This window comes from Hetaerina americana, unplaced genomic scaffold (genome assembly GCF_022747635.1).
Source record: "Hetaerina americana unplaced genomic scaffold, ioHetAmer1.1.p SCAF_7, whole genome shotgun sequence".
Taxonomy (NCBI): domain Eukaryota; kingdom Metazoa; phylum Arthropoda; class Insecta; order Odonata; family Calopterygidae; genus Hetaerina; species Hetaerina americana.
In genome coordinates, this window is record NW_027287316.1 from 8,945,872 (window position 1) to 8,973,719 (window position 27,848).

Sequence of the window (27,848 nt, forward strand, 5' to 3'; positions counted from 1 at the left end):
GAAGAACTGTGCTTCTATGATACTAACAAAACTGCAGCAATGTTTTGAAAGAGAATTATGAGGCAAGGACAAGAATGGAGGCATCTCAGTGAAGAGATGAAAAGTTGACGTCAAGACGTCCCATAGATCAGCTTTTAAAGTATATGAAGAATAGTATTATTAGGAACCTAAAAATTATTAAAGGGATTACGATATTAAGTATTTTTTAAATAAGGCCTTACACATGCATAATTATATTTTGTATTTTTAATTCTCCATTATGATATTTTTCATCCATTGATGTCATCGATTAACTAAGGAAAGCAATAATAATAATGCAGTTAAATGAAGAAAAATAGATGTTCCTTAAATGAGGTTTGGTGAGGGCTTTTTCATCTTTCCCCCACTGTTTTAAAGGCCTACATTGCATTTTATCACATTTTGATTTTGCGAGGTAGAATGCACTTAATCAATGGAGAGCTCATCTAGAGCGTTTTCACAATTGTCTTGTGTCTCAACCATGTTCTCCTCCATAGGGTCCTCCAAATCTGAGTGGATCCAAGTAGGGATCACCAGCACAAAACGGCAGACTTTGCGTGGTGTCTCATCTGGCATTCCATTCTTTTGGAGTGCATCCATCTCCAAAGTTGTAGTATCTTTACTGTTTTTGGGGGAAGAAATATCCTGCAACTTAAAAATTCATTTTCATTAGCGTATGATTTCACGTGATACATTCATTACATAAAGGTACCTCATCCATTATATATAAAGGTACTTCATTTATTTTCAACTTATAAATATTGTTTATGATACATTCAGTCAAATTACTCCTATGTATACTCCATCTATTTTTGAAGAAGTCAATAGGTTGTGTACACATTGTATTGACTGCTATGGCATTTTTATGACATGCCTACTGTGAAAAATTACAGTGGATATTGTTCCTGCAGGTAACTTTTTAAGTTTTATCAAAATGCGATTTACATGGAGAGAGGTTTTGGCTTAAGGCAATGGATGTCTTAATGATCCCCTCCTAGTCTGTCCAAAATATGTAACCAAATCTGATGTACCATAAGTGTACATATACTCGGAATAAACTGTTTCTATTGTAACGTTCTATCTATAGTAACATTCATATTCATGAAAGCATCTTTTCCAAAGGTCAAATCCCCTTCATTCCATGTAGAGAATTACCGATGAATCAATACAATAAACATTGTAGCATATATGCCATTTTTTAAGAGACCATCCCACTGTGCAATTATGCAAACTCTAACATAGATATGACGTCCTTTTTTTCAGAGTTCCCAAACGATACTCAGCTGAATCTGGCAAGTGTTTCCTTAGCATTCCAGCTAAGGAAACGCTTGCCAGATAGCAAGGCACTAGTTTGAATGCAAGCAAAACTGTTATCAGATTATTACTGACTATTGCAAGGGAACTCAAATAAATGAGACAAACAGAACCAGAATACTGGGGATATAAATATAATGGATTTTTTAACTGTAACTATGTAAATTCATGCACACTTACATTTTCTTGTTTGGTTTCCAATTGGCAGTAATTCAGGGAAGGCTCTTGGTTGGTTGAAGGAATGGGGCTTGCAAATGAATCAAGCCCAATTTCCTTGCTCCTTGTTTCTAAACCATGTTCATTTTGCAAGAGTTTATAACTGCGACCTCTAATTGGTCTGTACTTGTTCTTCTTTTCATCTGCGTTGCAGTCATCTCTGGTGGCTACAATATCAGTTTGGCCTCTTCGGAAAAACTTGTATATATTTTTAATCCCTGTGAAGTGAGGAAATGAGTTATGTTTATCCTTAATGATTTTATTTTTTCAGTCCTTGAAATTATTTGCAGAGATTTCAGCTGATCCAATTAAGGATCACAGGAGACACAATGGACCCTGGTTTTTGGGGTAAACGAGTCTTCAATGGGAACAGTTCTAAACAGAGAGGTTAACATTGATTGATTGAACTGTGTATTTGTGTGATGGAATGATTCCACCTAGTAATGACTCGAACATTTTCATAAGTTCTGATAGATTTTACCTGTTTGAAGATTGTCAGAAGACATTATTAAATCTTAAAGGCCAGTTTTATATCATCTTGTTACACTAAAGGCTTAACTTTAGCTTCTGGTTTAGACGAAAACTCAGTTTTGTGGTTGCTAGTTAAGTTCAAAAGAAACCCTTCAACATCTCAACAATTGAAACCTGATCTAACCATTGTTACATTGTTCACATTCTCTAATGAAAAATCTTATTTGTTTATAAAATCGGACTTGTCAGTTATCTCCTTATTCAATTAATTTTCCCATTTACTTACAATTGGAGTTGATACATTGTGAAACTATGTCTAAATCAATGACAATAATTTAGGATGAGATCAGGGGAATGGATTAGACAGCAAGGAGAATACAATGATTCATTCACTAATTTACAGTTGGACAGAAGATTCATGGAAATTTCCATTTGCAAGTGCATATAACTCCGAACTCATTCCCTTTGGAGAAAATATTTTGGGGGTAAGTCACTTGTGTGGTTGTTACCTAGCAGTTGTTCCAAACATTTCATGCTATTCTGTCCTGAGAAATGAAAAATGTGAATAAGTTTACTATAAGGCAAAACACCTACTTTCCTCACCTGAAGATGGCTTGACATCTATATTGTGGAACAAATTTTGATGAGGGAATGCAAAGTGGTTTTATCTCTATATGAAATTTTCAGAAATTATCAATGCTTGAAACTATTCAGTTTGCTATGAAAATGTTGTGCACGCAGCTGTAGAACTGCCGATAACTTCTGTAGCCCTCTGAACACTTCAATTATGTTCAATGCTTGTACCGCTAGCATATATGCCAAAACATAAAATACTTGGTATGGTGGGCGAAGAGAGGGGTTTGCTGGGAGCAATCCTATGGAGGCAGGAAAAGTGGCTGAAGGGGGTATTGACCGACAGTGGGATGTTGAAGACTGTGATAGAGGGGAGAATGTTGGGCAAACGAGGAAAGGGAAGGAACAGGATAGGGATGTTGGATGGGATGAAGTGAGGAAGAAAGTACTCAGAGATGAAGAGGGACCTGATGTAGAGTAGGATCTTGTGTTTTGCTAGGGGTCACAAATTATTTAATTAGTAATTATGTCCATCCAAAAACCTACCTTAACCGGTAGATTACCTAATAATAATAATGCCCAAACATAAAAATATTTGCCAAAATGTCTAAGAGATTCTGTTTTTGTAACAATACATGTAGTCAAATGAGAACTTCATTTCAGTTTTAAAAGTTCTTGACAATAGTTCATGAATGGAGATTTCACATGTTTGTCAGTGTTTCAAATACTTGTAACTCTTTACCTTTGAACTAAATACACATGGTCCCTCACATTATGGCTATTTCTTTCTGGAAGTTATGGGAGTGTCACCTATAGCTTGAGCACACCATCCATTAATTGAGCTTGGTTATGTCAGCTGTTTTGCATTCTTTAAATTTTACATAACTGGTCATATAGTGACCAATTATTTTAAAGATTGTCATTTTTAAGTTTAACAATTTTTTAACGATAATTTACTCTATTGTCATCTTTTATATGTATGATTTAAGGATGTTGCACTGAAACTAATTAAGTCATATTTGTATGATTGCCACCAATTGGTTGGGCTTAATGGCTATCGATCTGCAGCTGTAAGTAAAAAATGGTGCCCCACAGAGCTCTGTGCTTGGCCCAGTACTTTGCATCATCATGCTTAATGCCATGATTTTCCTTTTATTATGAAATCTAAATCTGTTGTATATGCTGATGATGCCACTTTCGTTCAAGAATATCAACATCTAGAAGATGCAAAGGTTTGATCTAGCACCACCAAGAGACAGGCTAAGGAATGGTTTGATATTAATCGTTGGCATATAAATACCAAAACAAAAACCCAGCACATCGCATGCAGTCTTAAATAAAAAATAACTGAAATGGAAACTGCTAAAGTACGAGGAATTCATATCAATGCAAAACTTAACTGGGAGACCAGGATCAGTGAGATCTGTAATAAACTGTGTAAAGCTGTTTATATGTAAAGTAAGCTCAACTTTCTCATTTCAAATTAGTATCGTTTAACACTTTACCATGCCTTCTTTCAGGTTAATTTAATTATGATGCTGAGTAATGGGTCATTCCCCACATGTTAAACAAAATTTGATACTACAAAAGAGAGCTGTTTGCTCTATTGCTAATATACCACCACAGGATACCTGGGAGCCTTTATTTTATCAGGAATGGAATCATGACTGTATTTAGTTTATATATCTTTAAGGCTCTGATTCATGGGAACATTAATCTAGAAACTTACCAATTAAAATCTCACGTCCATAACTATACCACAAGAGATCAAGCAAATCTAAATGCTACTTATTGTAGATTATCATCAACTCACAACACATTTCATAATGTGGAAATACGACTATAACTATCTGCCAACTCAGTTGAAATTGGACTGCATCCAGAGTTTCAAAAATAGGGTATATACCTGGTTACTTGCTCACCCACTTCACTCATTGGATGAATTCTTTTGTGACAATCTTCACCACATTTAAGAACTTAGGTTTATATATTAAGTAATATTTTTATTGGCAACATTTAATATGGTTGTACCATTTTTCAAAATGTCTTAAGTATTATTATTATTTCATGTTAAGCCCCTGCTAAAATATGTAAAGTATATGTGGACAAGTTAGCAAAAAAATTTGGATGTAGTAGAAGAGTATTTGGGGAATGTGATGAAAAGTTTGAAGAGCTCTATCTTTAGTTGGTTAGGCATCATCCAGGATATGCCGCCATGCATGGATTCCTCATGAAGTTGGATTTAATTGCCAAGTTAGTTTGCATGCAATGTAGTGGAGCTAGATTTGCAAAACATTGTAAGGTTAATCAGATTAGCAACTCAAAATTATCATATGAATTTGGTTTGAAGTCACTCTCGGAGCGAAGGTTTAATTGCGGAGTAAATCTCTTGGATAAATTGGATGTCTGTAGCGATGATGGAAATGTATCATTAGCCCTATCAGCTATAGCAGGATATCTGGTAAGGGAGATTATATAAATAAAATTAGAGAGATTAAGTGTAGAACTGCTATATTTACGATGCCCTTTTTAACACGAACATTAAGAGATCAGAATAATAGTCTGCCTGTGCAAGAGAGGAAAAGTATTTTGCTTCTAAAGAAGTCTGACATGTGATCACCCCCTGCCATACACCCTAGCGTTGTCTTTCAGAGTACCATTTTTGTAAAAAAGATCAGTGCCTCTCTAATCCCCTTCTACATCGTAGTACAAAGTTGCTCATTCAATCTCTACCCACTCTAATCAATTAGTAATTACTTAAATCTTAAAATAGGTACTTAAACGTATTATTCCACAATACTTGATAATATTAAGAGTAAAACCCCATGGAAAGTTCTCTAAAACACAAAATGTCAGTTATTCCAAGTTTCAATCGCAATTTAGTTGCAGGCTGCCGGTAAACAAGTAACCCGTTTCAAGGAACATTGTCACCCAGATTCTTAAATCAACTGAAACATGTGCAAAAACAATAAAAAAATTTTCAACTTACAGCTGCTGGACATCTTTAAGACTGTTTTATTCCTGAGAGCCCTTTCTAAAAAGCACTAGTTGAAACACCGGCGTTGATTCTGCAGCCAACCTCCCGAAAACTCGATACGCAAGCACACACTGAGTAGCACTTCGCAATTTTGTTGTTCTAAATTTACTTTGGATGATGCATGCATTCGATGGTGAACCAATTTTCGCATCGGAAATCCACATCTTTGTAGCAAACCCCAAATACAATGTAAGCGCCTCTCTTCCCCCGGATATTTCCCCCCTCCTTCCCCTTTCCTGGGCCGTAATCTTTGTGGGATGTGACAGGGCAAACCCTGAGTGCATGTTTGAGTGGCACTGTATTTAACAAACCCGAGGCGAAGAGTGTTTGCGACTTGTCAGTGATTCTTTTTGCCGAATCTTTGCCCTTTTTTCTTTCCATTTAGGGAAGTTTTACGTGACGCTATAAATCTATGTTTAGATTGATCAATATTTTAGCGCCCTGCAAGCCTCCGCAAAGGTTTGTAGCAGGGGGTGAATACACACAGACTAACTTGGACTCGAATCTTTTTTACCCCTGCCATGGACGGACAATTTTATTATGATCCCTTATTGTTCGAGGAAAAAATTACATCTTAAATTTATCTGTTCTACACGTAATCTCGCTAATTTTATCGACATGATCTCTCCTACCGTAATATAATGGGGCTAATAACACATTTTCAACATAAATTCTAAAAAGACATCCTTCCATTTAAGCAGTTTCGCAATTAATCCTAGGATTTGAATTATTTTATAACTCTCGTAAGTAAAAAAAATAACCTTTCACACAAGGACATCATTTATTAAATATAACGGCAATATTACCCATTAAAATTATCGAATAGTAACAAAGTTACAGCATGAATTTTTAAAGATGCAAAATTCATCAACATCAATTGCCGTATAAAGATCAGCGGTGGCTCGAAGTTTGTGAGCCAGCGAATAGCGAATTTCGTCGTGTGCTTACTTTAATTTTTGGTGGCCTAAAAGTACTATCCTAAAAATATAAGAATGGACTTTAAGGCTCCCTCTTCACCAGCCTTTTCGGTTTTTTCAAATTGTTATGAAATGACATTAATTGATGTTCTGAAAAGTCTTAATCCAAATATTTGATACCAGCAATTAAATGAATTATCTCGAAGTACGTTGAGTTTGGCGCTTTAGGAAGCGTTATCATCTGGCGGCGGCAGTGGAAAACAAATTTTGATAGGCCTGTACAACTATAGCGCCGCCATCATATTATCATGGAATCATTTGAAGATCCTTGCATCATAATGAAATGACCATCGTAATTGCAATTCGAATTGTGTTTGTTGATTCTCGTATGTCGGCTTCATGCAAACAGCGGAGTTTTTCATTGAGGGTTAACGTATTTATCATGGCTAATATTCAAGAATAATTAGTCTTACAAAATATCATATCTATTTTTTATTGATGGATAATTTAAATCGTTTGAGGGAGCTTCTTGTTGATGAAAAAGGCACACTTAAATATGGGGACTTCGGAGTGCTTGGAATTGACAGTAAAGACGTTGAAGGTTTGAGCGGTGAATTGTATCTACTGAAACGTGCTGGTGACCAGTCGTTAAATATTTCAGAAAGTCATGATAAAGAGCTAGTTATCAGAAGACTGAAAAATGGTCTGAAAAATAATCAAGCCGTGTTAGACTCACTCTGGGAAAAGTTAAATACGGGAATTTGGAAAGACACGCCCATTTATTTGCGTTGTCTCTTTTCTCATGCTTCACTTGTCAAAGCATTTATTTTGTTGAGTATTTCCGTCTATCATGGAGAAATCAAAGATCCAAAATGTTCATTGGAGTATACACGAGCTGCCCTTAAGTCGGTAGATTTAGGCATTCTTTTAGGAATGCCTACCCCTGACTTAACTACTGCTGCCCAGATAATATTACAGGTATTGAATATGCTCGCCTCAAGAAAAGAATCTGGGGGTCTTTGCGTGGATCGCCCTCATAAAAAGGTAAGGGTGCCAATTAATTACTAATTTTTACAAGACCTTATGGCAACATGTCTCCCCCCCCCCTTTCCTGACTTCATTCTTTGTCTTTTATTATTGAATCCATAGTAGAAACTTCCAATACGCCCTTGCATTGTCCTGCATTTTCTTCTATGGGGCATAGATTATCATACTATTTTACTGTCAGATTTGCAGATTGTCCTACTTTTATCAGCCAGCCATTCAAGGTATTAAAATCATTGCTAAGTGTTCTATGGTATTAGTTTGAGAGAATGATATGAGAATAACTCACAGGAACACAATGGTAATGAGAACTAGGAATAGGAAGGCTAAATTTAACATCAATATTAGGATCAGTGAGTACCAGTAGTATACTTCACGTACAAGGGAAGTAAATATTGTAGGTGAAAATGGGCTAAGTAATATGGGCATCAAAGTTGTGTTGGGCCAAGAAACATTTACTTAGAGGAGGGTGTTAGAAGAAAATATGTGTTAGTAAAATCTTTGATTTTGACTGTATTCCTGGAATGTTTTCAAACTTTATTTTTGTTTAAGAAGGAGATAAAGGATTAATTGAAAGGTTTTCAAATTTGATCTTGGAAATGGAAAATAAACAAAAATAAATGGATAAGGCCATGAAATGATTGGGGAAAAGAAAAAGTATACTTGGGAGAAATTTGAAAACGGCAGGAATAGTTTAAGTAGGAGATGACGACAGGAAATGGGATGTTGAAAAATGATAAGAGTGGTGGGAATGTTGGATGACGTGTTAGAGGGAGGAAAATGTTAGTATTTTGAACACACTTGTGATATACATATTGTATCTCAGGGTGTTTCGTGTGGCATTCGACAGGACTTGTGTTGGGTTGTGCTTTAATCCCGAAAGACCAAAGCACATGATAAGTTGGTTGTACTGAGTCCATCATAAGCCTCCCTCTGGTTGGTGGAATGCTGCTAAATAATAATAATGAATCACATGATAAGTATGCATGGATTTCGGAAAGAGTCAGTACGCTGATGTTCATTGAAGACTCTCCTGCCAGAATCTTTGGGAGCCATTCCAGAAGTATTCTTAGAGCTTTCCTTTTAGGTGAACAACCTTTTTCTCTGCATTTAATTTTCCAGTATAATAAGCATGCGTGTGTCGTGGTAGTCCAGGGGTAGAGCGTTAAACTACTGACCGGAGGGTACAAGTTTGATTCCTGGGCTAGGCACCTGGGCACCAAGCTATGTGATTTTTTGGGTACCAGATCTTCCTGGGAAATCATAATGGGCACAGGGAAAGGAACTGGCCTCCCCGTACCCTGCTAATGTGTGAATTTCACACGCCGTTGGGCGTAGTACTGGGTGAACTCTACCATCACGTGCCAAACTGCCTTTAGAGTTGATTACTGTGTTTATGGTGTTAATAAGCATGCATTAGGTAAACATTAGTGTTCTTGGAAGAGGTATATTAGAAATAGTTTTAGACTAATCATCGGTGAAATGATTTCGCATAGAACTTCTCAGGAAACTTTGTGTCGATTTCATTTTCAGATAAAAATGGATTCTTTGGAGATAAGTGATAGCCCGCAGCATCCCAATGTAGCTGAAATTGGAGAGACAACTTCCATCACGTGAGTGGTTTTTATTTCTCATATGATCATTCTCAGCTCATCATTAAATCCAATGATAAGGTATAATAATTCAATATAAACAGTGTTGTCTTTTCATAGCACCACTTTTTCATTTATGTACCTTGCAAGCCACCACTAGGGTGTGTGGCAGGGGGTGAATACACACCAGGGCGATCCATGTGACCCCATTGACACGGCGAGTTTTTGTAACTCCACCAGAGTCAACCCCTTCTGTGGATAAGCAACCCTCACATCAGCCTTAGATCAAAGGTCACCCATGATACCTTGCAGCAATATGGGCCCTTGGAGCTACGTACTTACTGGAGCAGGCATGCATCGGGACATAAGACCCAGTGGAAGCCATCCCAATTGTATCAAAATTGACAATTTTTTAAACAAGGGCTAGGTTAAAACAATTAACATTACAAATTTTATGAATAAAAAATGTCCTTGGGCTGAACAAAGGCTATTGTAATTATGCAAATTGATGTCACAGTCCCGCTTCACAAACAAAAAATCCACTGGCTATTTAAAATAATGGTTGTACCTCTTAGTAAACTACTCACGTACTAGAAGTGTATGGCATAGATAAAAATATCCAGGGTTTTGGATTAAAGACTTTTTGAATGTCAATGCAACAATATCAGAGTGTAAAAATCATTCGCCTTGACCGGGATGATTTTTACACTCTGAAATTGTTGCATTGAAATGCACATTAGTGGATGACTCCGTTAAAAGTTACCGTTACGGCATCTCCCGCAGTTTCTTTGGAACTTTTTGAATGGTCGGGCACAAAGGGCAGTGATAGATGGAGTAAGCTCAAACGCAGTAGAAGCCATTTCAGGTGCTCCCCAGGAAAGTGTTACCTGGCCTCTTTCACTTTCACTCCATGCCAACAACACTGACTCCATAGTTACTAGCAAGATATGTTCATTTGCTGATGATGCAGCAGTTCACCGTGATCCTGAGGACAGAGCGGCTCCATCAGCTGACCCCAATGCTATACAAGGCTGGTGTGATACTTGACAACTAGAATTGAACTTAAAAAAGTTCACAGTGACAAACCTTTGAAAAAGAGCAACTCCCTTTTGAATGCCTACCACATTTAAATGATTAACAACAAAACTGAGTGTGTAGACACAACCAAATACCCAGGGTCTACCCTCACTCATGATCTATCCTGGGTGGAACACACACGGGGTACATTTGGACAAGCCATAAAAAAATTAGGATCTATTAGAAGAGTACTAGGTAAATGTGATGAAAAGTTATGAATGTGATGTTAGATGAAATGTTATCTGTCGGTGGTTGGGCTTCATTCAGAATGTACTCTGCAGGTATATGGGATCCTCACGAAGTTGGATTAATTGCCACGTTGGAATTGGATCACATGCAGCATTGAGGAGCTGTACCTTAGCCTTTAAAGTCTTTAAATTTTAACTCCAGAATATTTATAAAGCCTGATGTGTATCACTCACTGGAATTAAAATTTCAAGATTTTGAATCAAAGATGCACAGCGAGGCACATGGTGGCATGGCATGTGTTACCCAAGAGTAGTATTGGGGTTGTATTTGTCAGCTATATTTCATCATCTTTAGGTTGCAAGTATACATTGCTTTACTTCACTTCATCTGGGAGGGCATCGTAGATGCATTCATTGGTTATCGTGAATCAAAGAGGTGACCCCTTAATAGAGAACCTTGTCTTGATGTGAGCTGTAATTTCCTGAAATTCTTCCTTTGCATTAAACTGATTGAATTCTGAGCCCTGCAGTCAATATTTGCAATCATTTCCATTATTTTCTCATTTGCATGACCTCCAGGTTTGACTTCATAAAATTTATGATTTTCAGCGGGAAGTGCAGGGTAGGTGAAATATTCATTGTGTTGGAGAAATAAGGAAGATGTGGCATCTTTGACTACTGGTTCATTTCACTGGCTCATCAAGGAGAGTGGTGTTCATGAATGAAAAAAGGCAAGGTCTTCGTATCACCAAAATTGGTGTTTCTATGATTTTGTTGTGTTATTGATTTTCTATTTTTTGATTCACGAAATAAATGTTTTATAATTAATATTATTGATGAAATAAATATAAAATTAAGACTAGTGATAAGAAGTCAGAGCTTAATTAAATCCCTTGTAACTACTCAGTTTTTGATCATGAGAACTCAGTCAGTGGTTCATTAAATGTAAATTGAAATTTATGCCATTGTCGCGTGGACATAGTAGGGTTGGGTTCGTGGAATCAAAGAGTGGCATTCATTGCTATACATTTATTGGACTTACTACACAAGGAGCCCGGCCCGGAAGGAAAGAGGAAGCGTAGAGACAGCAGCAGGTTCGGCCTCCGCAAGAGAGTTCCACAACCTTTAGTGTCTACGGGGAGGGAGCAGCGTAGAGACAGCAGCAGGTTCGGCATCCGCAAGAGAGTTCCACAACCTTTAGTGTCTCCAGTCACTGCCCTGCTTTGCTTGGGGCACTCGGGGTTTATATATGAATTCCCGGGTACAAAGACCGGGCGCCGAACTCCGTATCATTAGCGGTAGGGGAGAGAGCAGGTTAACCTCGGTATTGGGTGACTGTGTCCAGCCACTGTTCGCCAAATTTGCTATCGCGGATTCGGCGAAAAGGACACTAGCTCGCATGAGTCCTTCTAGATGTCCGAGCATCATGTCCCCACGACATTGTGTATTGAGACTGCCATCTACATGGCTTTTCCGAAACATCAGAACTAGCATCATGTCCCCGCGACACCATAAGCCAATCACCAGTTAACGACCACTTCTATGACTTGAGTTGCTTTGTGGAAAGTATTTGAGTTAGCATGCCGTCCGTCGGATGGGATGTTAAATTGTGGGACCATTGGCGTCTTTTGTTAAGAGTAGGCTAATTCCAATGCTGGGTTTCTCTCCACCCTTTCCCCTTTGCCATCCATCCCTAATGGTGCAAAATACCTCTGCTGTCGGTCGCCCCACCTACAACTACCTCTACTAAGAGAAGAAAACACTCAGAAGTAGAGTAGAATCCCAGAGAGATTACTCCTCAACAAAAGCAGTAAATGGGGTTTCCTCAGGATGCAGGCAACAACCATAGCATGTTACACTCTTGAAATTCTTGCTGACATTTTATCTTATGGTAAAATTCAAATGAGGCATGCCTTGTGCATGAGTAAATGTTGATAGTAGAATGGTACAATTCACAAATTTCACAATACTTAAACTATATGAATGGATAGATAGATTTATTTGCCATAGAACAATACATAATTGTATGGGCTTCGTTCAGATTCAATTACATTTATAGGTGCATTAACATATACACAAATTCATATGGGTATTAAAGATTTAAAAAACAGATTTCCCTGCATTGGCTCTTTCTTGGTTCTTGAACACTATAAAAAACTCTATTTACAAAGAATCTGTTCACATTGGAATGAATATAAAAACCCAAACCGTACTCTTAAGGGCACTAATAGGTGGAATTAAAGAAGGTAGAATTAGGTGGTAAGGTAGATAGGTGGAATTATTTTTTATATTCATTCCATTCATTCGGCCGTAGTACGTTCTATATCTCTTTATCTGTTCACATTATTTTGAATTTTTAAAAATCACATTATTAGGTTTACAATTTTAGATACAATTTCATGTATTCTCGTCATGCCTTTCAAATAAACTAATATGTTTAATATTTGTGTGAAATTATCACTCTTGACAGAGAGAAATTTTGGAGATATCTTCAGAATTGATTGAACTTTTGGGATGACGGTTTCTTGAACATTGTGACTTCTTTGTGTCAGGAGTCTTCTGGTCGTGACGTCTTGACCCGAAGAAATCAGCTTGGATGCTTGCAAAACATTCATCCAGCCAGATAGATCAATGCAGAAGAGAGACTGAAAGAAGGTGAGGGACAATTTCATGTGCACTGTTCATCCCTGCTTCACCTGCAGGCACAGCTTGATGGAGAGGCCTTGGAGGGAGTGGGGGAAACCAAGAACAGTTCCGGTCCTCTTCCGGCCTTCTCTGGAACAGTTCTATGCTGAGCATTATCTGCGAAGGCTTCCCGCCATCCTGCAGGGGTGCCTTGACCACTGGCCCGCTCTTTCTAGCTGGAGCCCATCCTACTTGGCCAAGGTTGCCGGCAATCGCACCGTCCCCGTAGAGCTGGGGCCCAACTATGTGCATCCCACGTGGGGGCAGAAGCTCATGGCTGTGGGGGAGTTTGTCGAGCAGCATATGGTACCCCCCGAGGATGCTCCCCCCCATGAGGGTATTGACAAACCAATTGGCTACCTTGCCCAGCACCCTCTATTTGAGCAGGTAAATTAATGTCTGCCAAATAAGCAGTCCCCAGGTATGGAAAATGTCATCCCGCTCAAGATTAGTCTTATTAATTTTCTACACGAGACTGGAAATGTATCTTGGTATAAGTTTTGAAGATTCAGTTCATAAATGAGTCATTAGTTTGGTTTAATTTGTATATTTGTTCATCCTCATATGAAATTTTTCTTCTTTCTTCCTCTTAATATCTATGGAAACAATAGAGGCTGATTTTCTGAAGAGAAAAAGGCATGTTAATCAAAATTGTCTTGTTTAAGGGGGGTTATTCCAGGTCTCTGTGAATGAGTAGCCGATAAAGTTAATAGCTTGTGGTTGAATAGGAGTGCTCTCATTAGTTTAGGGTAAAATGGTCAGGAATTGATGATTCATTACGCTTTGAAACCATTGGTATTTACATTTTAATGATTACTAGTAGTTATTTCCGGCAACATGTTACTTAAGTATTATAAGTAATATAAGTATTTCCATTTTTGTCCTGACAACCTTTTGAATCAGAATGTAGTATCATTTGTTGCAAAGGCTTAGTTTAAAAATAATAGAGAACATCTGAAAGAAAGGCACTCCTCTCCATACCATTATTGCTCTGTTCACCTTATGGTGAAAAATTTATGGGGAAAAATTTATGTGCATGCTGAGAACAGTATCTTAATTGAGCCTGTGTCTTTGCTCATTTTTGACGTGCCTTATATCATGTACATACACCACCCACCTGGTATTTTTGTATTGTAATCTCTGGGCAAATGAAAAGTAATAATAATAATAATTGCCTTCTCCAATCAATTGATCCCATCATGGTATATCCCTTGAAGGTACCTGAGCTAAGGAATGACATAAAAATACCAGAATATTGCTGTCTCAGTGAGGAATCTGATTCAGCTACTGACGCAGAGGTGGAACCCGACATCAACGCATGGTTTGGTCCCAAGGGAACTGTTTCTCCTCTGCACTACGACCCGAAACATAATCTTTTGGCTCAGGTATGATTTACTCTTTTCAATTTTTTTGCATGGGTCATCAAGTATCATTCATCTCAAGATTAGAGGAATAAATAATTTTAATTCTTACTCAAAGCGAAGAAATTTCCTAGAGTATTGATTTTTTCCTGGCAACTTCGGCTTTCTCTGTTCTTCCAAGTTTGATTATTGAGCTTGGCATTTGTTTTTTCACTTGTTTTCCATCCTTTAGGCAGGAGGAGGGTAAACTGTCAATGTGATTTCGTAACTCCATGCTGGACATATCTTAGTACACTTAGTATCTTGGTGTTATTAATATATTAGTATTATTAACCTAGATTTCTGATATCCATTACTAAAAAGGAAGAAAGACTCGTACTTTTCCACAGATTTTATTATACGGTACAACATGTTTCACCGACTTGCGGCATCATCAGGTACAAATTTGCAAAACAGACAGAGCAAGCATATATTCAGGTCCTGGTGTCTTTCAGTTTTAGCTGTTTCACCTCATCAGAAGGGCCATCATAATTTGTACAAATAGCATCATATTAGCTCATGGCCAATAAAATAAATTCACTGCTTGGACGATTTGCTATTTTCAAATGTTCCTTCAATTTTGTCCATTTATACTAGAATTTCCAGAAATAGAGGTGTCTTTTTTGTACCTGTAGCTATGTGGTTTTGATCTTAGGGTCCATAATCTATGCAATTACAGATGTAACACAAATGAATGATTGATAAAGGGTTCTGTTATAATAAACCAAGCATTTATCTGTTCAACTTAAAAGTATGTTGTTGTCCGCAGTGAAAAGGAATGTGAGATAGAGAAGAGGAAGAGGGAACTGTGGGCCATGAACGGGAGCAACTAATCCAATTAAATCTTCAGAAAAAGTGTTCTGTGATGAATTTTAGGGAAATGAAATCCCTGCACCCACCCTTACACGTAGAGGGTGTGAGAGGCAGACATAAGAATAGTGGGCCCAGAACGAAATTATTGGATGGTTCAAGCTATCATTATTTCTCTTTGTATCCACTATTTAAAACAATGTTAAAAAATTTTTAATTTACCGTATTTTCCCATCAATAATGTGCACGTTGTGTTCAAAAATGTTCAGATAATCGAAAAAATGACGATGCGCGTTATGTAATGAAAATTGAAAAAATCCAAACATAGACGTATTTTTACTCACACTTATCCGATATAGCTGTATTATTATGCACACTATACGTAATTTGTATACTTTGTATACGGCATCTATAAACGTTCAAGATAACTATGAAGCCCTGAATGCGTGGTATCTCCACAAATTCATGATAACTACAGAGTTCTGGGTGTGCGTTATTCATAAGGTGAGCATTATCGATGGGAAAATATGGTAATTTGAATTTTCCAAGAATTAATGTTCATATGCAATTTAAAACTAGGGGTCTGCAAAGCTTTTATGCTTTAAGCAAATCTATGAGCGTGTGGTGTGTTTTCATTGCCACCTGCCTTTACACATTGATGTTAAAAATTACTTATGACACCTTTATTCATCAAGTGCTTATTTAAGTACAAATTGCTTAGGATCATGTGTGAAAATATCATGAACAACTGTCATCAGTTACCAATATTTCAGAAGTTCAGCCAAATTCAAGAAATTCAGTGCATGATCAAGTTCAAGCAATTGCTGGTTCAAATAATCATCATAATTACGATTAATTTTGTAAATGCTTATTGTTAGTTTCTCCCTTTTCAGGGATTTACTTCAAAAAATGAGAACTAAATCCAAATACAACCCAAGAGATATTAAAAAGTTTTATATCTTTCTCTGAGATTAAAAATATTATTCAACTATTTCTTATTATCTTAATTTGTTGGTCGAGAGAGGATATTAATTGTCATTTCATCTTACTTTAGAAGCAACTTGAGACTCAAGCACTAAACATAAAGTGAAGTGGATATTCTAAAACTTCCAAAAATATTAACGAATGTTGTATTTACATAAGATTAAACTAAGTGCTGGAGACTTGGTAGTCCAGTGGGTATAGAGTTCGACTACTGACCAGATTTTGATTTTTGGGGACACCTTGGTACATCCTCTGCTTTACCGAAGCTTTGTGGTTTTTTGGGAAACCGCAGGGGGCACAGCAAAAGGAACTGGTCCCCCCTACCCTGATAATGTGTGACTTTCATATGCAGTATAGTATGTACTGGTGTTAGTTGAGCTCTACTCTTGCCTATCAAAGCAACCTTTGGGTTGATTGCTGTGGTTTTTACCCTAAACAGACTCTATTTCAAATTGCTTACCTGATAACATGGCCACCAGGGTACTATTCCATCAATTATAGCATCCATCATTTTTATCACATGGCAAATTAGTTAAATTGTGATGTTTATTGGCATGAAAATTATTTTGGAGTTGACATTCACTTAAAAAATTTTCCTAGGTACCCAAATTTTATTTCTCATTCCAATTCCGAGCATTTTGCATAGAGTTTCATGTAAGATTAAATAAGTCATCTGGCCCCACAACCCTAGACCAGTGTACAAGCAGTAAGTTCGTTGTAACCTTAATCATATTCATCAAATTTTAAACAGATCCTGACTCTGAATCATCTTCTTTTGTAATGGTTGAGATGAATTTTAAGTTTATTCCAGAATATTTCAAAAACGAGGCCTTAGTTGGAATCAGCGATTGCTAAATTTTGATTACATTGATATTACTAACCGTCAATGTTTTAAGGCTATCTAATCTATCAGTATGGACACTCTAATGAACTATTTTGCTCAGCTTTGCCACCAATCCTTTAAATTTCCGGTTTCAATTTAGCAAATCATGGGGATGAGGGAATATGGAGTAGCAATGGAATAGCAGTTTCAGCTGAGTGTTGTCAGTTGTGGAAAATACTTGAAGTGAAATCCACGAGTGCTCCCAGCAGCCATCTCTTGGTAATCATGATGATCCATGACTTGACTAAAATAGCGACATATTTCCAGTGCATGCTGGAAAACTATACGGAACCAGTGTTGAAAGGTCACGCACAATCAGGGTCTCATTGCATTAGCCTCATCAAGTGAGGCAAAGGAAAAGACGCTCTGGTCTACTCAACAAGGAGGAGGTGGAAAGAGAGAGAGGAGAAAAACAAAGAGAATTTTTCTTAGAGCATTAATTTTTTATTTTTTTTAAAGATGATTATTGTACATTTGCATTTTTTTTAAATATCATGAAAGCAGTGTGTCGAATTAGCATGAAAGGAGCCTCTAAAAATGGAATCCTTTCCAAATTTCTAATATAGAATGAAATGGTATGAGATGATTGGAAACCAACTACTGGTCATGCGTATTCCTGTTGAAGACGGTCACACTAAATATACACGGTTTAACATCCAATGATATAATCTGATGGGCTATGCACCATTTTTGTATTTTGAGGCATTCTGTTTTCCTTCTCCTCTGCTTGAATCCAGAGATGAGAGCACAGCAGCAGTGGAATACTCTAGTTCTTCTGAATCATTATTCTAAATGGTTGCCAAACTTATGCATATAACCTAAGTGCAAAAAAGGTCAAAGTAATAGGGATGTATGAAGAAGAATTGAACTAGGCGAAGAGGCTTTCACAAGGAGGAGGGAGTTGAGGACAGATATGTTAAGGATGTCAAGAAAAAGATAATCAAAATGTTAGGAAAACAAGGAAAGGGCACGAATAGGACAGGGATATTGGATGAAATGAAGGGAGGAAGGAAGTAGACAGAGATGAAGATGGACTTATTGTAGAGTAGGATATTGGGTTGTGGTTTTTTTTAGAAACAAAATATTTATTTGGTAGTTTTGTCCATCCAAAACCTACCTTGACTGGTAGATAACCTAATAAAAAACCAATGTACTTTGTTTATTCCCATAACAAATGTAATTTTTTATGGAAAAAATATTTCCCAACTTAAATAAGTAGGAATTTCAATTTATTATGCTGAATGGATGATGTGCATATTATTATTTGTAGCTATGTTAATCATTGCATTTTTTTTTAATTTTTGTTTTGTATATCAAAACACTGCAGGAATCTGAGAACCCACTTAATAATATTTTGTCTCCTTTCCAGGTTGTAGGAACAAAGCGTGTGATATTATACTCAAGTGATGACTCAGAATACCTTCATCCCTATGAAGGTCAGATGCTTAGCAACACAAGTCAAGTGGATCCAGAAGACCCAAAAATCTTAGAGAAGTACGCATTTGCTTCATGTTATTTTTCCAAGGTTTACTGAGGATTTTTCTAATTGATTTCAGTTGTTTCTTACAGATTTTGTGTGAGTTATATTCAAAGTTTATCATTACCTAGATAATCCATTTTCACCCAAAATATGTGCTAGCCATTGGCATATTTAACCTATTACAGGTCCTATGCTGAGACTGACTTGACAGACCCAACACTAGTAGCAGGTTCAACGTCAAACTGAGGTTGGCACTGCAACCCATTGTAATCACATGCGTTGTCAGTAGGGTGCTGCTATCTCCTGGCACTTCTTGGGCCCCATGAAACCCTCTCAAATTCTCTTTCTTGCAATGTGTCTTGTTTTATGATGAAACAAACTAATCGATTGAGGTTCAATTTTGCATAAATTACATTGCATTTCTTGTGATCTCCACTGATGTTAGCTTCATGTTTTATTTTTCCAAGTTTTACTGAGGGATTTTTCTAATTGATTCCAGTTGATTCCAACAGATTTTGGTTGAGTTTTATTCAAAGTTTATCATTTGTTTAGAATATATAGAATATAGCAATATGTATTTAGAATTTATTACGGAAATGATGTTAATTGGTTCCAAAAAGAGATGTATAGAGGATGTCACAATGATTGCAAATATTGCAGATAAATGCAATACATTGCAATTAGAGTTTGGATACATTGGTACAGTCATAAATAAAAAACAGTACACTGGAGCAGTAACAGCGTGCATAAGAATAAAATTATTTATCCTCAGGGAGGGACATGAATTCATCCGCTGTATAGCATTGATATTTGCACAAGAACTGATTTAAGTCCTCCAGCACCCTCCCAAACTAAATGAAATTACAGTGCAAACATTTCAGAGTGTAAAAACTATTCGCCTTGACCAGGATTCAAACCCAGATCCCTCGATTTCCAGCTGAGTACTTAAGCCAGTTAAGCTATCAAGGCGTCCTCTTACACTCCAAGATATTTGGGGCATTAAAGTAGCAAGGTGTTGAGATGAAAGACCATACATACCAGGTGCAAAAGTGTGAAATGCAGATTATTTGCCCAAAAAAATTGGAAGAATGGTAAAAAGAGTTTTATTCAAAGTATGCCCCATTGCTAGTTAAGACATTTTTCCCATCTTTCGGGCAATTTGTGGATACCACGTCAGTAAAAATTTTTCCTTTTGCCTTGAACCATTCATTAAGCCACTTTTTTCACATCTTCTTACGAACCCAAGTGCTGCTCAGCCAGTGTGCGTTACCCATCAATGCCAACAAATGGTAATCAGAAGGAGCCAAAAGTCTGGTGAGTGAGCCACGTGGGGTAGAACTTCCCAGCTGTGCGCATCCAACGTGTTGCGAACCAGTTTTGCCATACGTGATGGAGGTTTGCCATAAAGAAAAATGACACATGTGTTTCCTCTTTAGGTATTCTGGTCTTTTTTCAGGCACCAAATGATTCAAATGGAACAATTGTTTTTAGGCTTCAGTATTAACAGTTCCACCAGGTTTCCACATTTCAAAATAGACCACACCCTTCTGGTCCCACCAAACCACCCAGGGCATTGTATTTCTGCAAAAGCAATTCGGTCTTGTGGTTGATGTGGATGGTGCACCTGGGCCTATCCATGAATTTTTGTGCTTGGGAGTAAATTTTCTTATGTGTTTTTGCACCTCTCCATCTGCCTGTCGTTCAACTCATGTGGTACCCATCTGCCAGTCTTCTGAATCTTTCTCATTTCTCGTACATGATTGGAAACAGCTTGTTGTCTGATGCACAATTGCTCTGTGAGTTGTTTTCATGTTTGTGAATCATCTTTGTCCTACAATGCTTGCAATTCCACATCTTCGTATCTTTTTGGCAGTTTTCCGTGTTCCTTATCAGCAACATCGAAGCCATCACTTTTGAATTGCTGAAGCAATCAATCACACTTACCTTGCAATGGAATGGAGCATGTTCGCCATAAGATTCTCAAAGTAATCGGTGTGATTCAGCAGTAATTTTCTGCAAGTAAAACAAAGAATTAATGCTGTCAGTGAATGTTCTTTGTGTGGTATAAATGTCGACCTATTGAACAGAGCAACACAACACTACGCAAACACTCTCAATTTATCCCTCGTGTACATCTGATGCGTTTTGATGGTGCAGCAAAATGGCATAAGTGCCAAATCTTTATACCACAAACTGCATCAGTGCTCCGTCTGTTTTCTGAAATGCGCATTTCATACTTGTACACCTTATACGTACAATGCCATGAAAGTTGTGCTAATTTGTTCTTTGATATGCTTGGTATTCTTGGAGGCTACCTCTCCAGATATGGCATTGAGACATTTATTCAGCTGTTTGAAAAAGTGATGGGTCCTACAAAAATCTAAGGATTAAACTCTACACTTCATGTTAGAAGAAGACTGTGATATCAAGTGCAGATTCCAAAGAAACTGCGGGAGATGCCACTACAGTAACTTTTAACGGAGTCATCCATTAATATGCACATCAATGCAATAATTTCAGAGTGTAAAAATATCATTCACCTTGACGGGGATTCGAACCCAGATCCCTCGATGTCTGGTCGAGAGATTTAGCCAGTTAAGCTATTGAGGCGTCCCTTTAAACTCGGAAATTTTGGGGCTTTTAAAGGAACAAGATGTTGTGGTGAAATACCATACATACAATGTCACAGGCATTCGTAGGTGTATGCAACACGCCACAGTCCACGAGGTTAAAGCCAACTATAAACACTTTGGCTGTTTATACCTTAGACAAATTCCAAAGAAACAGCGGTATCTCGCGCAATTCGAATCCCAGTCAAGGCGAATGATTTTTACACTCTGAAATTATTGCATCAAGTGCTGCTTTATGAGGAGTAATATGTTGAACAGAGGACAGGAGAACTTACCAGGAGCCACCTGGAACATTAAAAACAATTAAGTTCTAGATAGTCTAATCTTCCTCAGTTCATTAAGTCCTAGATAGTCTATTATTCTTCGGCTAAATACAGCTCAAGTCCGAAAACATTGCCTAAGGAACTCTATCTCTGAACCATTTGAGAGGCCATTAAAATTTACAAAACATCCAGAAAGGATGAACATTTGCTTCACAAAATGTGGGGACAAAGCTTTTAATCATACTTTGACCATACCAGTATTGGTGAACAATTAACCGAACATCAAGCTGCAATATTTATCACAGATTTGATAAAAGAATATTTTCTCAACCTTATCATTCTGATCATAATGTATCGGCTTGAATGCCATTTAAACTGTTGTCACCCATGTGTGTTCAATCGATGGTTAAAAAATTTGAAAGCATTGAAATTTTTGCATGTGAAGATTTGTTCTCAGATTGAAATGTGCGGGTGACTACATTGCTGCCATCTACTGATTTTTTTTCCAGGTTCCCAGACGTCTCCAGTGCCCAAGCGTGGGAGTGTGAAATCCGTGCGGGTGATATGTTGTACATCCCACGTTGTTGGTGGCACCACGTTAGGTCCCTCTCAACTAGCTTCTCTGTGAGCTTCTGGTGGTGACCCTGGCTGGTATAAGTGGAGATCATGTGAACTGAAATTCAACACTTATGCAATAAGAAAAGATGACTGAATTTTGACTTTGAGCCTGAACTTGTAATTAATTATCTTGGTGTACTTATATCCTCATCGTCTCTCACATCACTTCTAAGGCAAATATTAAAAGCTAAATAGGTTCGGTGAAGCGTTTGATATTTTGGCTGAATCAGATCTGGATGGAAAATATGTGTAGCGTTGAGCAAGTTCTATTGCTTGGCAAGATGGTTTCATTCAATGAATGAGGAAATGAATAATAGTAATTTTGTGATTCCACTGAAACATTTTCAACACTCTATATCATTTTCAGGTGACAACTTTGACAGACATCCGTCTATGTATATTGCAATCCGGTAGGAGTGGGGAGGTGAGAGGGTCGGAGGGTGGGTGGGGAGGGAATTGAGCAATGATAGTTGGAGGGAATCTAATGCGAACCTCAGGAGCCTACTTTCAAAAGACAAAATTCCCAAATGTGAAAAAAGTGGAGTGTATAAGTTAAGAAGTGAGTTTGACCCAGTTAATGTATGTTGGACTATCAGGCCAAAAGTTACAAGAATGGGTGAAGGAGCACCAAGCCAGTGTGAAGAACAAAAAGTCAACGTCACATTTTGCAAAACATTTATTGAAATATATACCCACTTTAAATTTGAAATTTTACATGTAGAAAAGAAAGGACTCAGTCTAGACTTAGCTTTAGAGCAGCTTGAAATTTTAAAAAGTGTACGATCCAAAGAGAATATTGTTAATGACCTTTTGTATGCCTCCCACTCCCCCCTCCTATACTTACCACTTCTTGATATCTGCGCTTATGAGGGTAAGAACCCCTCTACTTCCCCCACACCCTCCCTTGACCTCAGAGATGTGTAAAAGATACTTGAATTTATGTCTATGAACCATTAAAACCCACCCACTTTCCTCTGCTATAATGAGGAATGCTCCTCATCGGGTACCTCATGTTTTCTACCCTTCCCTCCAACAATCATTGCTCAATTCCCTCCCCCACCCACCCTCTCACCTCCCGAAGTGTAATAGATATAGATGGATGTCTGTCAGAGTTGTCACCTGAAGATGATGTTGAACGTTGAAACCAGGGTCGTCTTGTAATAAAAGTTTTTCTGTGGAATCACAAAGTTACTATTTTTCATTTCCAATATGAATCGATTCCATAAAGTTACGCTGGAAACCATCAATTATATCAAGTGCGCGAGTAACGCAGTTAAGGCCAGCCGGTACAGAAGACTCTCCATCAAATACCGGTATGCAGCAATGAGCACTTTCTTTAACAGCACGTGCATCTCCTTGAGTATAATTCCGAAATATATCAATGTTCAGTGGAAGGAAACCCGGTCATCAGCAGCCACCTTGGCTTTCAAGGTTGCCAAGAAAGCATGGCTTAGGAGAGAACTACACCAGTGGTATGTAAAAATGCATGCCATATCCCATTACCTATAACTACTGCACATAGAGTTGGCTCACGAATTGTATTTGGGTAGAGTGGCTGTTTTTGGGTGATGCAGTTGGCCAAAAAAGTACTGATAATGCTTTTAAAAAGAAGACTTCCATTGATCGGAAGTTGGAAACCCTCATTAAGAATAAGACATTTATTTCCAAGGAATATTCCACGGTATCACTGGCCACTGTTGCTGATCATTTTGGACCAAGAATATTAAACCTATCAGAGTACACGTTTAAACCTAATGAAATAGCTTTGTCAGAAAAAGGCTTGAAATGTGTACTAAAAGCCCCTCTTTCAGTCAAAGACATTATAAAATCTTTGTGGTAGATTGTGAGGTAGCCCTCCAGAAGGATAGCATACCTGCTAAGCATTGCATTGCACAGGAACTTAAAAATCATCTGAAGCAGTATTTCAAAGTTAAGAGACGTTTTCCTGAATATAATACGTTAAACTCTATTAAAAGTTAAACCCACCCTGTAGTCCAGAGACTTCATCATTCAAAAGGCAGATAAAGGCAACGCAGTGTTGATTATGAATAAGTGTGAATACATTGAGAAATGTGCAAAATTCATTGAAGAGAACGGAATGAAGGAACTGTAATCAGACCTGACGGCCAAGTTTCAACTAGAGTGCAAAAACTCGTTAAAATCATGTCATATGTTATTTAAGAATTTGAAGTAAATAAATTATATCAAATGAACCCCTCAGCACCTCAGTTTTTTGGGTTACCGACGATACATAAACCTGGATTTCCAATCAGACCAGTAGTTTCAAACATGACTGGCCCCAACCATCTACTTGCAAGAAAACTAAACTACATTTTCAGACAGCACTCCAAGTTTTCCGCAAAATATGGAGTCAGTAATTCCATCGATTTAATCAACCGGCTATGAAAAGTGATCATCCCAAACAAGTGCATATTAGTGTCATTTGATGTGTGTAACCTTTTCCATTGTGTCCCACCCAAGGAAGCCCTAGACACTGCAGAAACCCTCCTTTTTCAGAAGTCTGTACCTGCTCCAATCACCTTGGAACTGTATGAACTCTTGGAGACAGGTATTTCACAAAATTATTTCAGTTTTAACAGTAAATATTTTGAACAACCCAATGGCCTAGCCATGGGCTCCCCTTTGTCCCTGCTACTGGTGGATATTTACATGGAGCATTTTGAAAAAGGTTTGTTCTCCTCTCGAAATGGACTGACCAAAAATGTATTGTGTTGGCATCAATATGTAGACGAATGTGTTTTGGGTGTGGGTAGGTTCCGAAAGGCAACTTGAAATGTTTCTATCGTATCTAAATTCATTGAATCACAATTTGGTATTCACTTGCAAAATAGAAGATAACAATTCCCTCAACTTCCTTGATTTAAATATTTCTAAAACTAGCAACCACCTAGAGTTCTTCATCTTTCGGAAAAATTCTAATACTGACCAAGTGATTCACTTTCAATCAAGGCATTGTTTTTCCCAAAAGTTATCTGCTTTTCACTCTATGATTCTCAGGTTGGTGAACACTCCCATGCCAAAAATGAATTTTGAAAAAGAATAAGCTGCAATAAAAACAATAGCTAGAAACAATGGTTACAAGGAGCAGATCATTGATAAATTGTATTTTAAAAAACTTAATCAACTGGCAGTCAGAGAGAGACATTTCTAAAACCCAATCGCCACAAGACTCTGCTGCCAAATGGCGTAGAATCCTATATCTGGATGGCATTACTATGAGAATTTGCAAAAAAACTGCTGAAAGATAAGTTTAAATCAGCCTATAATAATAAACCAAGTCTCAAGAACTTACTTTCCCAAACAAAAGACAAATTTCCCAAATGTGGAGTGTATAAGTTAAGATGTGAGTGTAACGCAGTGTATGTTGGACAAACCGGCCGAAAATTTCAAGAATGGGTGAAGGAGCACCAAGCCTGCATGAAGAACAAAAAGTCAACGTCACATTTTGCAAAACATTGATTGAAATATATACCCACAGTAGTGACTTTAAATTTGAAATTTTACATGTAGAACAGAAAGGACAGTCTAGACGCTTTACAGCAGCTCAAAATTTTAAAAAGTGTACTATCCAAAGAGAATATTGCTAGTGGTCTTTTGTGCACCTCCCACTCCCCCCTCCTAAACCTACCACTACGAGACATAAGGGTATGCGGTTATGAGGGTAAGAACCCCTCTACTTCCCCCACACCCTCCCTTGACCCCAGAGATGTGTAAAAGATATTTGAATTTATGTCTATGAACCATTAAACCCATCCACTTTCCTCCACCAATAGAATAAATGCTCCTCAAAGGTTGCCTCATTTTTTCTACCCTTCCCTCCAACTATCATTGCTCAATTCCCTATTCTCCCCACCCACCCTCCGACCCTCTCTCCTCCCCGCCCCTACCGGAGTGTAATATATATAGATGGATGTTTTTCAGAGTTGTCACCTGAAGATGACGTTGAACGTCAAAACACGGGTTGTCTCGTAATAAAAGTTTTTCTGTGGAATCAGACAGTTACTATTTTTCATTTCCAATATGAATCAATTCCATAAAGTTAAGCCGGAAACTTTCAATCAATGAATAAGGATTCGATATGAAATTTAAAAATCATATTGATATAAAATTGAATTACCTTGTGAACTTAAGCAAGAAAAAAATGGAATGTCGTTATCCTTAGAGACATTGTATACTAGTCACTGTAATTTTTCCATAAGATGTTGTTATCATATACCCTGATTTGCTCTGAAATGTCTATCTCATATTTATTTGTCTCATAAATGTCATTTAGTGTGTTTTTGTTATAAAATGCAAGCAGCTCTTTCTTACTTCATTCTTGGGGAGCAATCTTTGAATTTCCACTGATATTATACCAAGGAAAGGGAACCTCCTCCTCTTGGGCCCACCTTCTTCTCCAAGTGCACTCATACTAATTCCTCTCCTTGCTGGGTGTGTTTGTTTCTGTCCTTAGAGTGTTAATCAAATATACGGGGTATCCGTTGTTTTCTGCTATTTGTTTTATGGTCAGGAGTTATTTGTATTTGTTTGGAATTCTCAAGGGAATGCTTCATATTCTGGGTATCATTTGAGTGAACAGTGGCTAGTCTTTGTGATGTGTTGTGTTTTGAATTGAAGTAACATTTGACTGGTATTGTGCTCTTTTCTGAAAATAGAGAAATTAAGCTATTTATTTTGCTAATATCGTCATTAAAAAGTTGGATTTCTCTAGAAATCAAACTTCCTAGTAATGATTGCTCATTTATTATTATTATTAGGTAATCTACCGGTTAAGGTAGGTTTTTGGATGGACATAATTACTAATTAAATAATTTGTGACCCCTAGCAAAACACAACATCCTACTTTACATCAGGGATGGACATAATTACTAATTAAATAATTTGTGACCCCTAGCAAAACACAACATCCTACTTTACATCAGGTCCCTCTTCAGCTCTGACTACTTTCTTCCTCCCTTCATCCCGTCCAACATCCCTATCCTGTTCCTCCCCTTTCCTCGTTTGCCTAACATTCTCCCCTCAATTACAGCCTTCAACATCCCGCTGCCGGTCAATACCCCCTTCATCCACTTTTCCTGCCTCCATAGGATTTCCCCCACCAAACCCCTCTCTTCACCCACCCTACCAAGTGCTTCCTCATTTGTTTTCTTCTCTGTCCATTTCACCATTTATATTCTTCTCCACACCCACATTTCAAAAGCCTCCAGTCTACGTATATCCTCTTGCTTCAATGATCACGTTTCCCCACCATACATAGCTACCCTCCGCATCAAAGTTTTTACGAGTCTTTTCTTAATATCCTTACTCAACGTCCCTGTCATCAACTCCCTCCTCCTTGTGAAAGCCTCTTTGCCTTGCGCAATTCTTCTCCTTACGTCCTTACTACTTTGACCATGTTGGTCCAAAACACTTCCGAGATACGTAAACTGTTCTACCTGCTCTAGTTTTTGCCCTCCTATTTTAATGTTTATCTTAGCCTTTTTCTTTCTAGAAAATCGCATAACCTTTGTTTTATTAATATTGATTCTCATCCCATACCTGTCGCACTGAATTTCCAATTCACTCAGCAATGCTTGCAGCCCCTTGGCTGACTGACAAACTAAAGCTTGGTCATAGAACAAACCTAA

At 37.7% G+C, this 27,848-nt stretch overlaps 1 protein-coding gene across 1 annotated transcript; it reads left to right on the forward strand.

Moving 5' to 3' along the window:
- Positions 1 to 6,935: 6,935 nt before the first annotated feature.
- Positions 6,936 to 22,547, forward strand: JMJD5 (Jumonji domain containing 5). The gene is made up of 6 exons (XM_071595270.1): positions 6,936 to 7,590; positions 9,124 to 9,203; positions 13,150 to 13,519; positions 14,350 to 14,517; positions 18,579 to 18,703; positions 22,092 to 22,547. The coding sequence occupies exons 1-6, from the start codon at positions 7,045 to 7,047 to the stop codon at positions 22,222 to 22,224; spliced, it is 1,422 nt and encodes a 473-aa protein (XP_071451371.1). The 5' UTR covers positions 6,936 to 7,044; the 3' UTR covers positions 22,225 to 22,547.
- The last annotated feature ends 5,301 nt before the right edge of the window (positions 22,548 to 27,848 follow it).

Bases quoted from the DNA above. Each gene is read 5' to 3' on its own strand.
- JMJD5 (XM_071595270.1), top strand. From the start codon at position 7,045: ATGGATAATTTAAATCGTTTGAGGGAGCTTCTTGTTGATGAAAAAGGC. The intron at 9,204-13,149 runs GTGAGTGGTTTT...CTTCACCTGCAG, and splicing joins GGAGAGACAACTTCCATCAC to GCACAGCTTGATGGAGAGGC. The intron at 18,704-22,091 runs GTACGCATTTGC...TTTTTTTTCCAG, and splicing joins GACCCAAAAATCTTAGAGAA to GTTCCCAGACGTCTCCAGTG.